General features: G+C 41.3%; 1 protein-coding gene and 1 pseudogene across 2 annotated transcripts; one reads left to right on the top strand and one right to left on the bottom strand.

The window, feature by feature from the left end:
* Positions 1-214: 214 nt before the first annotated feature.
* Positions 215-9,213, bottom strand: LOC101960144 (uncharacterized). Of its 2 annotated transcripts, none has more exons than XM_021735014.3 (2): positions 8,869-9,085; positions 215-4,269 (listed from the first exon to the last, which is right to left on the bottom strand). In XM_021735014.3, the coding sequence occupies exon 2, from the start codon at positions 4,253-4,255 to the stop codon at positions 2,819-2,821; it is 1,437 nt and encodes a 478-aa protein (XP_021590689.2). In that variant the 5' UTR covers positions 4,256-4,269; positions 8,869-9,085; the 3' UTR covers positions 215-2,818. The 2 variants fall into 2 exon arrangements, 1 of the variants encoding a protein (XP_021590689.2); XR_005735886.2 differs by lacking the exon at positions 215-4,269 and adding an exon at positions 7,130-7,256 and having other exon boundaries at positions 8,869-9,213.
* A 3,965-nt stretch (positions 9,214-13,178) lies between these two features.
* LOC101974241 (large ribosomal subunit protein eL29-like) lies at positions 13,179-13,885 on the top strand (annotated as a pseudogene).
* Positions 13,886-15,966: the final 2,081 nt, after the last annotated feature.

The raw sequence follows: 15,966 nt of genomic DNA, 5'->3' as shown, positions 1-15,966 counted from the left end.
TCACTGGACTAAAAACCATTGCTAAGATATATCCAACCTCCACCCATGTTGAAGAACATTTAGGCCCAAGTTATTTCTAACAATGTTTCAATCCATGTTATACAAATTTTAAGTGATTAAAAAAACTCACAAATCTTCCAAATTCATTTTGCAAAAGCTAGCAAAATATCACCAGGTTTGATCTAGTTCTGTACTTGACAAAAAAAGAAAAAAATTCATTATGAACAAATCTTTTTTATTCAAGAAGTATGAGGAGATTTCAATTATTTGGAAACTTGTCAACAAAATGAATTTAAAATGACATAGACCATAAAATTACAATTTAAAAAAACTTCACAAAACTTAGCAACCAAGTAATTGCTACAGTACACACCATGTATCAAGCACTATTTCAAATATCTTATACATATTAACTTATTTAATCTCTAAAACCTGTGAGGTAGCTCCATTTTATAGATGGAAGAACTGAAATACAAAAAAGCTAAGTGACTTGGCCAGGGTCAATGCATAAAAGTCTGGTGTAGTAAGGTGAATCAGGATGCTGGGTACAACATTTATGCACTTAACCACGACACTGCTTCTTCCAAAGGCAGGAAGAAACGAAAACTTCCTAAGTACAACAGAATATTTATCAGAACCCAATAATGAACACCATATAAAACAAAACACTAAGAATTTCCCCCACCCCTGAGTTTAAAAAAAGACAAGCAATATCTGCTACATATTTAAAAACTTCTTGCTGATGTAAACATAAGTGGCATAAGATTGGAAGCTGATATAAACAAATCATTATTTATTATGTAACTACCTAGAAACTGAAAAACCACTAAAACTAAAAATAATTTTGCAAGGTAACTGGATCCTGATAAAATTTTTTAAAAAATGATACTTAGGGGGCTAGGGTTGTGGCTCAGCAGTAGAGTGCTCACCTAGCGTGAGTGAAGCTCTGGGTTTGATCCTCAGTACCTCATAAAAATAAATGAGTAAAATAAAGGTATTGTGTCCAACTGCAACAACAACAACAACAATAAATAAATAAATAATACTTAGCACTGGGCATGGTGGCACATTTCTGTAATCCCAGCAACTGGGGAGGGAGGCTGAGGCAGGAGGACAGAAAGTTTCCAGCCTCAGCAACTTAGTGAGACCCTGTCTCAAAATAAAAAGTAAAAGATTTAGGGATGCAGCTGAATGATAGAGCACTGCTAGGTTCAATTCCCAGTACTACAAAATAGTAATGATGACAATAATAATAATAAGGGGCTTGGGCTAGGGCTTAGTGGTATAGCACTCACCTGGCTGGCATGCATGGATTTAATCCTCAGCACCACATAAAAATAAAAGTACTGTGTCCACCTACAACTAAATATATATATACATATATATATATATAATAATAGTAGTAGTGGTAAAGTCATACTAACGATGAACAAAGAAAGGAAGTATGGCTTTTAAAGTCACAGCTATTTTCCCTCCATCCAAATGCCTGGGCTTTCTCAGGAATACAAGAGATTCATTTCTGCTGGACTATACACCCAATTGGTGATGTGGGAAAAGTTATGAATAATGTTGGTTCCCACTGCCAGAGATTTAGTGTGGTAGAGGATGCACAGACAAGGACTAGGAGGTAAAATTATAATATTAAACAGGCAGATAGTTCTACTGAAGATGTGACCAGAAACGTCTAACTCAGGGTGAAGGGCTAGATCCATAAGCTCATATAGCACCTGGTTGTTCCTTGGGATCAGGGAGCTCATTTCTTGGCTGCCCCACCAAAAAAAAAGTCCTATCATTTAAAGGAAAATAGAATAAAAAAATAAATACATACTAATAAATGACATAGTCCCAATTTTGTTTTGAATTCAGTAATTTTTTTAGATTCTGAAATGGATACTTTTTTGTTATTGTATTCTGGGGAGTATACTCAGGGCCTCATGCATGAGCACTTCCATTTTTAAAAATCTCAGTCCAGTATATGTAAGGAAGGGAGAGACTGCACCCACATTAAAGAAGGTTAGATTTGGGAGTTGGGTTTTAAAATGTTTTTAAGAACTAGTGCTCAACATAGTATGTTTTTGCAAAAACCAATAGATACCACACCCAATCTCAAAAACCTGAAAAGTTGGTAAGGAGTATACTCATATATTTTGAGAGCAATTTGTAAGGTAACTTAACAACAGTTGTACATTGCAGCATCAGTTAATTTAAAAGAATTGTGATCTAATCATAAGTTTAAAAGAAATCCAGAAGCATTTGAAGAAAAAAGTCTTTCAGAGATGAGATGGACTTTGAACAATAAATACAAGGAAACCAGATTACCAAATAGGAAGAAAACACAAGAGATGAGTGAATATATATTATAATATAAAACATGGATGTGGAGGGCCATAGCAAGGACTAGGAAAGAACAAACTGATAGAATGACTTATAAATGACCATAAAAATGCTCTGTGGAACAATATCGTGGAATGACTTTATGTAGTGAAATTGAGTAGCTGTAATAAAACACAGAAGACATAAACATTCCTGTTGACACACAATTTGATTATGAGATACATATTAACAAATGAGATAAATTTTAAAATAGGAAAAAGGAAGGAAGAAAAAAGCCAATCTATAAGTAAATTAAATGCCTAGACCTTTCTTTCCTAATGTAGGGAAGAATCACACTAAGTTTCTTCCACCTTAGTGACCAACTGGAAAACAATAGACAATGGTCTGCTTTGCTTAATGGTTCTAACAGGAGATCAGGGTGAACATCCTTCTTAAAGAAACCTTCATGCAAAGTCCCTTGTTCTCTGTCTCAGAAAACCATGCCTTATGATGCTGAGTGAGGCAGACCTGAGGGTTTCTCACCAGTGTGAGTTCGCTGGTGGTGATTAAAAGTGGAATGCTGACTAAAAGCTTTCCCACACTCAATACATTCATAAGGTTTCTCTCCAGTGTGAACTCTCTGGTGCACAATAAGCTGTGAACTGTCACTAAAGGCTTTCCCACAATCATTGCATTTGTAGGGCTTTTCCCCAGTATGGGTTCTCTGATGTACCATAAGGCTAGAGCTGTAACTGAACACCTTCCCACACTCATGACATTCATAGGGCTTCTCACCAGTGTGGATTCTCTGGTGTATAATGAGGTATGAATTTTGATTGAAGGATTTTCCACACTCATTGCATTTATAGGGTTTTTCACCTGTGTGAAGCCTCTGGTGCCGAATAAGGCACTTACTCAGACTGAAAGCCTTACCACACTCACTACATTCAAAGGGCTTTTCTCCAGTATGAATTCGTTCATGGTCAACAAGCTGACAAATCTGACTGAAGGCTTTCCCACATTCACTGCATTTGTATGGTTTCTCCCCAGTGTGGAGGCTCTGATGTCGAATAAGACATTTACTCCGACTAAAGGCCTTGCCACATTCATTACATTCATAAGGCTTCTCTCCAGTGTGGATCCTCTGATGGTCAATAAGACTTCTGTTGGAACAGAAAGCTTTCCCACACTCAGTACACTTGTAAGGTTTCTTACCAGTGTGAAGAACCTGATGTCGGACAAGATTTTTACTCCGACTAAAAGCTGCCCCACATTCCTTGCATTCATAAGGTTTCTCCCCAGTATGGGTTCTCTGGTGATCAAATAGTTTGGAACTCTGATTAAAAGCTTTTGCACATTCATTACATTTATAAGGTTTCTCCCCATTATGAAGTCTCTGGTGTTGAATGAGATGGGAGCTGTGTCGATACGTCTTCCCACACTCACTGCATTCATAGGGTTTTTCCCCAGTGTGAGTTCTGAGGTGAACGATTAGCTGGGAGGTCTGCCTGAAGGTCTTACCACACTCATTACACTCATAGGGTTTCTCTCCAGTGTGGATTCTCTGGTGACCAATGAGGTGTGAACTCCAATTGAACACTTTGCCACATTCATCACACTGAAAGAATTTCTGTCCCTTTGGGACTCCTTGATATTCCTCAGGACTGGGGGACAGATTTGGATGTTCCCCTACTTCCTTATAATCCTCACATCTGTCTTTTGTGGAGTTCTTATCCTCATCTGTTATCTCCAAAAAATTGATTTCCAAACTGTTCCCCTCTTCATCTGAGGGCTGCCCTTCCAGCTTCCTCAAAGTATCTTCACAGACATCTTCAACTTCTGGTCCCATAGAAGTCACCCCAAAGAGTCCCCCTGGTGACCTATCAGATGACTCTGATCCTTTAGAAATGGTCTGCTTTGGAGTGAATTCAGAACTCTCCATCCTGTTCTCACCTGCTGCCAAAAGAAAGAAGAAAATAACCTTTACTCACTTCATGTCCTGTTCTGGAAACAGAACCAAGAGTCATATAATATATCATAAGGTTAAGGAATAAAAGAACACATTGAGAAGGGGAGAGAAAATAGAAAATATATCAGGGTTTTTTTTCTTCAGGATAGAAAAACAAAGAGGAGGAAGATGGTCAGTGGAGGAGGTAGAAAAGGAGATACCAGGACAGAAAGATGTTGAGCCAGAACAGATAATTACACAATCAGAAAGTAGGGGCCCAGGTGGCAAAGCATGATGCAATCTTCTAGAAGTCATACCATCTCAATATTAAAATGATGAATTCTATGTTCCTTTCTAAACATGACATTGTATGGTTCCATGCTTCTCAGAAAAGATGTTGGGAGAAAGAAAGCTGGCAAACACCTCATTTTAAATACAAGAAAGAGAAACAGCAAAGATGTGTGTTGATGAGAGATTATATTGTAAGGATATGACTAGGAAAATGTTTAAAAAGGAGAGATCTTGTATGACAGAAAAGTGACAAGATGTGAACATACTTTTCAACAGTGTTGAAAAGAATAGCAGAGCCAAAAAGTGGGAATACCATAGGTACCCAGGGCATTGCACTATAGGAGTCAGTTATGTACTCCTCTAAAAACCTAGGGATGTAGCTCAGTGGAAGCTCACCTGCCTTGCATGTGTGAGAAGGCCCTGAGTTCAATCTCTGGCATTAGAAAAAGAAATATAGAGAGCATCAATTATTTGAAGTTTGAATTAAATATGTTTGGGGATTTTTTTTGTACCTGGGATTGAACCCAGGGACACTGAATCACTGAGCCACATCCCCAGCCCTAGTTTGTATTTTATATAGAGACAGGGTAAAACTGAGTTGCTTAATGCCTCATTGGTGATGAGGCTTGCTTTGAACTCATGATTCTCCTATCTCAGCCTCCCAAGCTACTGGGATTAGAGGTGTGAGCCACTACGCCTTGAATGGAATCTTGATTCTCTAGAATAAGAAAGAAACTAGACAGATAAGTATTTCCCTGAAATTTTTAATTCTGGAATACAAAATCTGTACAGTAAAAAGCAGAGTAGTCAGTTATCACTAAAAACTACAACACTGGTTACTTTCAATCATGTCTTAACCAAGGCCAGGGCATCACATCATTACCATATGGAAAATTAAAAGTTAAAAGCTCAATGACTCTCATGTCCACCCTTTGTCAAGATGGCCACTGTTGTAAGTTTGTCAAGATGGCCACTGTTGTAAGTTTGTCAATCTCAGAACCTGCCCTTTCCCAGTCTTTGCAGACAGGGAAGCCCAAGCAGCCACACTTTGAGTCAGGTGACCCTGAGCATCACATGAGGTGACTGGGCGAGAGCTAGGCACTAGACCCAACTGTAATTTGTCTTTAGGTTAGTCATTAGTTTCTGTTGTGGCCTCAGCAGGACACTACCAAAATACAGATGATATTTAATAGCTATAGCATTTAGAACCCTTCTCTAAGTAAATTCTGACCTGAAAACTTGGCAAAACAATAGCAATTATGAGTGAGACCTAAAGCTGAAATGAAACATGGAACCAAGTCAAACCATTTGAAGCCACAATAAGACGAATGTATGAGGAAAACCAAAAACAGAATTGAGAAGGAACTATGATGGAGATACAAGTTTCAGAGTAAAGAAAGGGTAACAGTTGGAACAGGGAGTAGCTGTGTTTCAGTCACACTGGAATACTGGCATAAAATTCATTTGCTTGTGCTGCTGAGGCTCCTGGGCTGTCCTGGTTGTGGCTCATTCTCTTTGAGGCTCTGTTTCCTAGTCTGGTCTAGCTGATTGGTTTGTTCTGGGTTCCTGTTACTGTAGCCTTAAAACACATAGCTCCTTACTACCATAGACTAAGTGATTCTCAATTCCTTACAATCTAGAAAACTCAAACTAGGTACCATATGTCCCATCAATTGTGAAGTAAAGGAAATGCTCATCATTGTTAAAGCTGGGTATGGGTGCAGAGAGGTTCGGTATATACTGTTCTACTTTGGAAATTTTTATAATAAAAAGTGGGGGGAAACATAGTGGGAAAAATATACAGAATGAACTCTAAGAGAATCATTACCCAATGAGACCATGCTATAATAACTTCCTATCATCCTGTTCTGGTACAGGGCTCTCTGCCTGAGGGCAGAGCCTTTCCACTTTTTCTGTACATAATCTACAGAACTTAGTCTCCTGAAATGACAAGTTTCTACCACTCAAGAACAGTCCCAGCCTGAAGGGCAGAGTCATAAAGGGTGCACAGGGCACAGGGTACAGTCTCTTGATAACTTAAAGGATAAGTCTATGGTAAAACACTTGCCTAGCAAGCATGAGGCCCTGGGAACAATCCCTGGTACTGCAAAACAGGGGTAAAAAAAAGAAATGGAAAATCCAGGACAAAATAGAGTCCATTAACTGTGAATAGGGACCCAGCTCTAGGGGAAGCATTTAGGCATGAGCCTCAGGAGCTGCCTCAGGGCAGAGACCCATAGGTAAGCTCCAGTCACATTTGGATCATAGACATGGGAATTCGGGGGAAAATAAAAAAAAGAAAAGAAAAATCCATGCTCATCTGGGGCCTCACTGTTATTACTGGGATCTTATTTCCCCAAAAAGTTCATGTGTTGAAGGCTTGGTCCCCCATGCATTAGTGTTCAGAGGTGGGGCCTTTGGGAGGTAATTGAATCATAAGGGCTCTGACATTAGTAGATTCATGTACTTATTAGTAGATTCATGTACTTATGGATTCATTGTTTAATGGGCAATTGCAAAATACTACAAACTTTAGGAGATATGGACCTATTTGGAAAAGAGATGTCACTAAGGGCACACACTTAAGAATATATTTTATTCTCGGCCCCTTCTTATTTTTGCTGCTTCTGGGCCACCATGAGATGATCACCTTTATTCCACCACATGCTTCCCGCCATGATGTTCTGTCTTCCTCATCACATTCCTGTGAACAACATAGCCAAGTGGTCATGTACTGAAACCTTTGATACTATGAGCCTTTAAGTCTTTCTTCCTTTAATTTCATTTCTTCAGGCAGTTACAGAAATGGAAAGCTGACTAATATACTGATCATCTGAAGCACAGGAGCTGCTGCTTGGTTTCTTGAGTTCCCCATGTGGGAAAGGGCACAACTGTAGATGTAAGCTGAGTTGAGAGAGGAAAGAAAGTAGGCCAATCCCAGCCCTTGACTCCCATAAGGATTATATTACCAAGAAGAAGATTCAAGAGAACACAGGCAGCTCTATACACTGATTCTGGGCCTTCTTCCTACGGGCTTTATCTCACATGTGCTGTGACTGTTCCTTAAAGGGCATAATGGGAGGTCCCTGATCAAACTGAGAACTGGGTGTTCCTCTTAGCCTGCACTCTCTTTAACCTTCCTGAAAGAAGCTGTTTCTGACGATGTTCTCTCTGCCATGGCTTCCCTATCACCAGCCAAGCCTGATTTCCCCTCAGGTCTCTGGTCCCTTAAGTTCAGGTGTCTTCCTGTTCTGCCATGTCATGGACACTCTTGGAAGTCTAGCCTAGTGCTTCCTTCTTTTCTGTCAATGAATTCAGTGGTTCTCATGGCTTTCACACTTCTAGCTTCTCTCACTTGCTACCATGCACAATGCCCAGGATTTTATTCCCAGCACTGCAAAAAAAAAAAAAAAATGAATGTACTTAATGCCACAAGTGGTTAAAAGGATAAATTTGTAGATTCTGTATGGCAAATGTCATGTATGTTTTATTTTATCAAATACTTCATCACAATACTACTCACAAATTTTTAGAAAGCAGAAGCATGACCCTATTCCATAATCAAAATGCATATGTACCAAAAGTAAAATATATATATGTATCATGCATGAGTGTACATGCTCCTGCACATGTATTTAACCCATTAAATCACAGGTTTTCAATTCTATGACTATTTCAACGAAATTGACAAGGGTACATTAAAATAGGTTGGAAATGATAACATGTAGCTTAAATATATATGTACATATGTGTGTGTCTTAAATGTGTATATATGTATTATATGAATTATATAATATTATGTATTACATTATATAATTTATATATTAATTGATGTTACCTTTAAATGTAATAAGGTTACTATATATTTATATTATACATTATATACTGTATTTGGGGGCTAGGGTAGTAGCTCAGTGGCAGAACGCTGGCCTAGCACGTGTGAGACCCTGGGTTTGATCCTCAGCACCACATAAAAAGTAAATGAATACGGTAAAAGGTATTGTGTACCACCTACAACTAAGAAAATATTTTAAAAAAAAAAAAAGTTCTTGGGGCTGGAGATGTAGCTCAGTGGCAGAGCACTTGCCTTGCAAGAATGAGGCTCTGGGTTCGATCCTCAGCACTACATAAAAATTAACAAATAAAAATAAAGACTGTGCCCATCTAATATATATATATATATATTTTTTTTTTTTTTTAATAAGTTCTTATGGGTGTTCCACATCAGGCACAATGGTGCCGAAAGGATTAACGTCAAGCTGTCTGGAGACTACAGGTCTCCACTTCCCTTCACCTACCCACCCGCGCTCTCTCACCGTTTCTATAGACCACGCCCTCGCGCACACTTGTGTGGGAGCGAACCTCTGGAGAGACCGGACTCCAGATTCTCCACACCCGGAGGCCGACCCCAGAGGCTCACAGAGCGGCCCCTCCCGGAGCAGCTAAAGACCGCCGCCCTCGGGCGTCCAACCCGCACAGCCGAGCTGCCAAGTGAAGGCGGTCGGGGTCCTGGTTTTTGGCTACCGCGCCGCCGCGTCGCGCATGCGTGTCGCTGCCAGGGCCGTCGCGCCTCTCTAGGACACCGGGAGGGTAGACGTCTCGGCTCCTCCCGGGCTGGGCGCCGCCAACCTGGGGGCCTGCGTGCTGCAGAACACCTTGCCCCTCCTCGCTTTGGGTTGCTGCTCACTTCGCATTCTCCTCCCAGGAAAGTTAGGGAGCCAAAGTAGGGGGTCAAAGTAGGAATTGCAAGCCCAGGAAAGCCTCCACTGTCCCGCCCCAGGGAAATTCCCCAACAAGGCTGTCCTAGTAAAGATGAGTTCCAAGCCCTAGCAGGCAACTCTTCAGCAGTGTTCAGGCAGCATGTGACTGTTTTCCCAGCACTGACACCCAATCACCTATTACAGAAACTTCACCTCCGTGGAAAAAACAGATAAGAAATGACACATGGAAATTGCAAATAGTTACAAATACTATATTGAAAATTAATAGGGTTATTTGAGTGACTGATTTTAATACATGTTTATTATTATTATTTTGGATGCCTTTTTCTGAGTTCTTAGCATCCTGCCTCCCACACACTGGTTTGGGTGGCCCAAGGAAATAGGGTCAATAAACTGGATAGTCATTGAGGCCATATCCTTAGGTCTACCCACTATAACACCCCATAAAATCCTTCCTGTCCTATTTCCCTGTGGAGGAAGAATGGGGGTTGGTATGTCTCTTAGCTGAGATCAGAGAAGCTGCGGGGGTAGGGATGTAGGCAGGGTAATAAGGAAGACTAGATAGGTTAAAGGGCAAACTTCCACAGAAAACTAAAATCCATGTCCAGAAATCAAAGCAAAGAGTATATTCAAAGTACTAGATAGAATGAGGGTCCAAGGTAAACTGGAAAATCAGAACAGGCTGTTTTCCTGGGTTATGACCTGGAAAGGCTTTGTGTGGCATTTTGAATTGTAGAACAAAGTACAAAGCAATAAAATGTTCACTTTGTACATATGGTTACAACCTTTTTGATTCTTGCCATTTTTTAAAGTGTTCATGTACAGGTTGGTAAAGAGCAGCTGTCCAGTTCCATAGGGGCTCCCCTGTACTCCAAGCTGTTTTAATCATTCTCATGTTCCAACAGCTGTCAAAAGCTAACATTATAACAAATGTAGGTAAAAATCTAATTGGCTTTGCTTGGAATTGATGAATCAGGACAGGGTCCTGTACTATAAAACAGATAAACAGCTCCCACTGGACATGACAAAACAATGTGTTTTGTAAGGTAGGAACAAGGAAACAGAACAACAGAAAAAGGAGATGGGTTAAAATCCAATTACTTCAAGTTACTTTTGAAAGAGTTAAGACAAGGGATTTGCTTAGGTCTTGGTGTTAGTGTTTCCAGATTCAAATTTTCATGCTATCCACCACTCAGAGTGATCTAAATTCAGGATATGGAGGCTGATGGAATAAATCAGGTTTGTTACTGGGCATGGTGGCACATGCCTGTAATCCCAGTGACTCAGGAACCTGAGGTAGGAAGATTGCAAGTTCAAGGCCAGCCTCAGCAACGTAAGGAGACAGACCCTAAGCAACTTAGCAAAACCCTGTCTCAAAAATTTAAAAGGGCTGGAGATGTAGCTCAGTAATAAATCCCCTGAGTTCAATTCCCAGTGACCATAAATAAATGAATGAATGGAAGGAAGAAAGAAAGAAAAATCAGGCTTATTCAAAGTCAGCCCTGAATAGGATGGAGTGAGTTTAACCTCAGAGCTCTATTTTTAGAGGGATTAGGCTTTTATGGGGACAAAAAAGGAAATGTAGTGCATAGGAAGGTTGTGTGCTGGGTGTAATCTTCATCTTCCAGGGTTGTGTCTCCTTTCTTGTCTCTGGCCAGACTTTGCAATGGACCTGGACCTTCTGCAGCTAGTTACAGCTAGTTAAACAAAACCTAAGGAAGGTTCAGTAAAATGTATTACAGAGGGATAAGGGAGTGGGGAGCAAAGGACGGTTTTAAAAAGGGGGCCCTGTTATAATTACCCCCTTGTTCTTTCCTCAACTTGAGAGATTGGGGGTAATGATTGATTTGGCTATTTCCTGCTGAATTAGTTTATAAATCTGGTTAGAGAAATGAAACCATTTAGCACTTGTCTGGACATGAGAGGGGAACAATCTGGGTATGTCCTGGTTGTTGGTCTAATCTGGTCTCACATCAGGGAGGAAGTGATACATGACTAAAAGTCAGTATGGAAACCCTTTTATATTATTATTATTATTAATTTCCTTGGAACTGTCAGAGCTCCTAGAGATGGAGCAGGAATTGCAAATAAAAGACTTCTCAGACTCTAAGGCACACAGAGATCACCTGGAGACCTTACTAAAAAGAGTATTATGGTTCCATGGGACAAGGATGGGCCAAGAGCCACATTTCTAATAAGCTCCCAGGTGATGGAGAGCTGCTGGTCTAAGTGTTATACTTGGAGAAACAAAGACCAATCTCTTCTTTTCCCACCAACATTAACAATTGTTAGGAACCAGGAGATCCATAAAAAGTTCAGACCCTATAAAGGTGGCCTAAGGTAGAGAAAGTGATCACTGCTTTCCACTAAGTGAGTGCCTTAATTGAGCAGGGATGACCAAGAGGCATGATTAATGGTTCCAACAGGAACATGCTGAAAAGATCTCACTTCATTTGCATGAGCTTCCCTGAGAACAAGTTTGCCCCGAGAGAATGAGGATGGGAGGCAGAAAATAGAGTGTGGACCAGAGTAGGGAGAGACTTTGGTGTTATATTTGAGAGTTCTGAAATTCCTGACTATGACAGAGAAATGTGAATGAGTTTAATGCTTGGAGTGGGCAAACTATTTTTTAAATTATTTTAGGATTCAAGGTAGCTTAGTGGTACTGTTTGTCTAGTATACCTGAGTCTCTGGGTTGATCCCCAATACCATAATAATAATAATACTTATTATTATTATTATTATATATTGATATAATATATAATATAATATTATCATATCCATGGTCATCTTTCAGCTGTGTGCTGTCTTTGGATCTTGAAGCTTTTTAATAGGTAGCTTTTAAGCAATGTCTGGGCAAAGGATAAACCTATGTTTCAGTCAGCTTTTTCCCTGCTGTGATTAAAGGACCCGACCAGAACAATTGTAAAGGAGGAAAGGTTTATTTAGGGGCTCCAGGTTTACGAGGTTTTAGTCCATACCAGGCCAGATTCATTCCTCGGGGCTCAAGGTGAGGCAGAACATCATGGTGGAAGAGTGTTGCCAAGGGAAGCAGCTCACATAATGATCAGAAAGCAGAGAGAGAGAGAGAGAGTCCACTTACCAGATACAAATATATACCCCAAAGCCACGTCCCAATTCCCACCTCCTCCAGCCATACCCTACCACTTTAATTACTACTCAGTTAGTCCCTATTGGGGGATTAATTCACTGATTGGGTTAAAACTCTTATAACCCAATCATTTCTCCTCTGAACCTGTTGCAGTATTTCACTTGCAGGTCAGCATGAGAAAGAAAGAAGAAGCAGAGCAAGCAAAGCAGCAGCAGAAAAAAAAGTGCTTTATTGTATACAAGCAATCTTTTTATAGTATTGTGAACAAAGAAGGCAGCCTTCCAACATCAATAAATCAGGTCCTTCAGCTAATTAAACATAGCACATAGAAGTGTTACTTTCTAATCAGAAGTGACCCGCTTCTCATGGCTAATCTACTCTCGGCCTGGAGCATGCCGAGCTCTGCTCTTGTTAAGAACAGATAATAAAGTTTTCTCTTAGCGCCCTCCTAGCCCACTTGGCAGAACATCCCATTTGCAGGCAAGTCCTCCCAAGGACAGCAGACACCTCATTTTCAAGCATGTCCGCTGTTACCTATCTGTACCTTGACAGAATATCCCGTTTGCAGGCAGACTCTATCAAGGACAGTAATAGTAACGCAGTCACATCTGATTCTCCACAGAACCTTCTTGAATTGCCTCACATGTGAGCTTTTGGGGGGCACCACATCTAAACCATAACAAGCTACATGATCTTTATGTGATTTTCCTACAACCAAAATAACTACTGGTCTGAACGGCATCTGGTGCCATCCGCGGCTTAAGGGCGGATGTGGGGCGGGAGCTTGGGGGGTTGGAGCTTGGGGTACCGGCTGCGGGGAAGCCAGGGGGATCCATTCTGTGGCTATGGAGAGTGAAAACTACAGGGTGCAGACATGGCCAAGTCTAAGAACCACACCACACACAACCAGTCCCGAAAATGGCACAGAAATGGCATCAAGAAACCCTGATCACAAAGATATGAATCTCTTAAGGGGATAGACACCAAGTTCCTGAGAAATATGCGTTTTGCCAAGAAGTACAATAAGAAGGGCCTGAAAAAAATGCAGGCAAACAACGCCAAGGCCTTGAGTGCACGTGCCGAGGCTATCAAGGCCCTTGCAAAGCCTAAGGAAGTTAAGCCCAAGATGCCAAAGGGTGCCAGCTGCAAGCTTGATCGCCTTGCCTTGCTAGCCCATCCCAAGCACACAAAGCGTGCTCTTGCCCACATGGCCAGGGAACGCAGGCTCAGCCGGCCAAAGGCCAAAGCCCAAGCCAAGACCCAGGCTGCAACTCCAGCATCGGCTCCGGCTCCAGCTGCAGCTCCAGCTCCGGCTCCAGCTCCTGTTCCCAAGGGTGCCCAGGCCCCCAAGGGTGCCCAGGTCCCTGCAAAGGCTCCATAAAAAAATCCTCTGGGTATAAGGACAGAAGGACTGGTGTGACCCCTGAGCCTCTGTCTATGGGAACTGGTGTCCTCCTGTGCTATAGTACAAATAAATCCAGAGGCAGGAAAAAAAAATAACTACCGATTTTTAAAGGGAAGATACCACATACCCTTTCAGCACAAAAGAAGGAAAACCCCTAAAAGCACAGTTTTGGCAAGTTCCTGTGAAGGACTTTCTGGTCAGATTTCAGGCAGACCCTCCTAGAAATTTCTCTTGCAGCAGAGAAGTTCTGGTGCTTGCTGATACTTCATGAACTTTGGCCGTGGCTTATCTCTCCTGAGGCATAGGGAAATCCATACCACACAGAAGCCCCATATATCTAGGAAGTGTGAGAAAGCTTCTCTCAGTTCCATGCTTACAACCCACCAACCTGTCACTCAGGGGAGAAGGGATGTGTTGGTTCCATCAATAGGAAATCCTTTGGACAGATTTCAGGCCTTAGGAAACGCCAGAAACTATGCACAGGAGTGAAATTCTATGTGTATACTTGTTATGGTTTAGATATTAGGTGTGTCCAAGCTCATGTGTGAGACAATGCAAGGAAGTTTAGAGGGGAAATGGTTGGGTTATGAAAACTAACCCCCTCTTATAGATTAACTGGGTGGTAATCATAGACAGGGTGTGGCTGGAGGAGGTGGGTCATTGGGGAAGTGTCTTTGGGGTTTATAATTTGTCCCTGGTGTTTGAGAACTCACTTTCTGATTCCTGGTGGCTATGTCTGAACCACTTTCCTCCACTACACCCTTCCACTGTGATGTTCTGCCACACCTTGGGCCCAGAGCAATGGAGTCAGCTGTTTATGGACTAAGACCTCTGAAACTGAGCCCCCCAAGAAACTTTTATTCCTCTAAAATTGTTCTTGTTAGTTCTTTTGGTCACCATAGAAAAAAAAAAGCTGACTAAAACAGTACTGAAGATGAGGGAGTATTCACCCTGAGTTCTGCTCTTGTTGTCTACCAGAATATCCTCTTAGACAGAAGCCACTAAAGCAGTGGGCATGGGAAAGACTTCCTCTGGATCATTTTTCATATATCATGTCACAGAAGCCACAACAGGAAGGAGCACACAGGGATGATGGCCAAGCAGTGATTCACTGATTTCTTAGGTCTTTTCCCAGCATGGGTTCTCTGGTGCCTTGTCAGGTTTCTGCTCTGGCTGAGGCCTTCCCATACACCTTTTTTCCTCAGTACTTCTCCCCACTGCAGCTCACTGGTGCAGGCACAGCCTTTGGCGCTCACTGCAGTTTTTCACTCTTACCACACTCAAGGGTCTTCTCCAAAGTGGCCTTGATTTTCCACAATTACCTTAGAGAACTTCTTCATGTTGTGGACTCTGGTGGACAACACTGGCTGGGCTCGAGGTAAAACGTTACATATGTAGATCTTTCCTTTTACAGTATGTGGTTGCTGATGTTGCCTAATTCTAGCCAAAAGATTTGGCACAGTTGTGTCATTTGGAAATAAGGGATGCTCACAAAAAAAAACAAGAGTCTTGCAGAGGATGAAAAACAATCACCCAAGGAATGGGTGGTAAAGGCCATGAAGAGAGTGCTATCTCACTGTATCCTAAACCAGGGCCCTCAATTGGCACAGTTGTGTCATTTGGAAATAAGGGATGCTCACAAAAAAACAAGATTCTTACAGAGGATGAAAAACAATCACCCAAGGAATGGGTGGTAAAGGCCATGAAGAGGGTGCTATCTCACTGTATCCTAAACCAGGACCCTCAGTAGAAGAGGGTTGACATAGGACAGGGAAAGGAAATGCTAGAAAGGCCCAGTATATCTAGCCCATACACCTCCCTGTTTCTGCTTTGCCCATTTGATTTTTCACTGCATCAACAAACAGGAAAGGAGGCACACAGGAAGGAATGAAAGGGGTATAAGAGACACTAATATAATGCCACAAAATCCTTGTTCACTAATCACAATGTATGTAAATACATTATGTTTCCTTATTAAGAGGCACAGAAAGAGAGAGATGTTTTGCAAGTAACTCACCTAAAACTAAACAATAGAAAAGGTTGAAAATGGAGGGAGAAAAATATGCCAAATTCTAAGAACAACAAAACTGGGTAGAAATAGTAAAGTGAGATGACACAGACTCCAAAAATAAGCATTTAAAATGCTTTAAAACAGAACATTTTCTATTGATTTTAA

The sequence above is a fragment of the Ictidomys tridecemlineatus genome, chromosome 2 (assembly GCF_052094955.1).
Source record: "Ictidomys tridecemlineatus isolate mIctTri1 chromosome 2, mIctTri1.hap1, whole genome shotgun sequence".
Lineage (NCBI taxonomy): Eukaryota > Metazoa > Chordata > Mammalia > Rodentia > Sciuridae > Ictidomys > Ictidomys tridecemlineatus.
The sequence above is the reverse complement of the archived record's forward strand: the minus strand, read 5'-3'. Positions and strand labels throughout refer to the sequence as shown.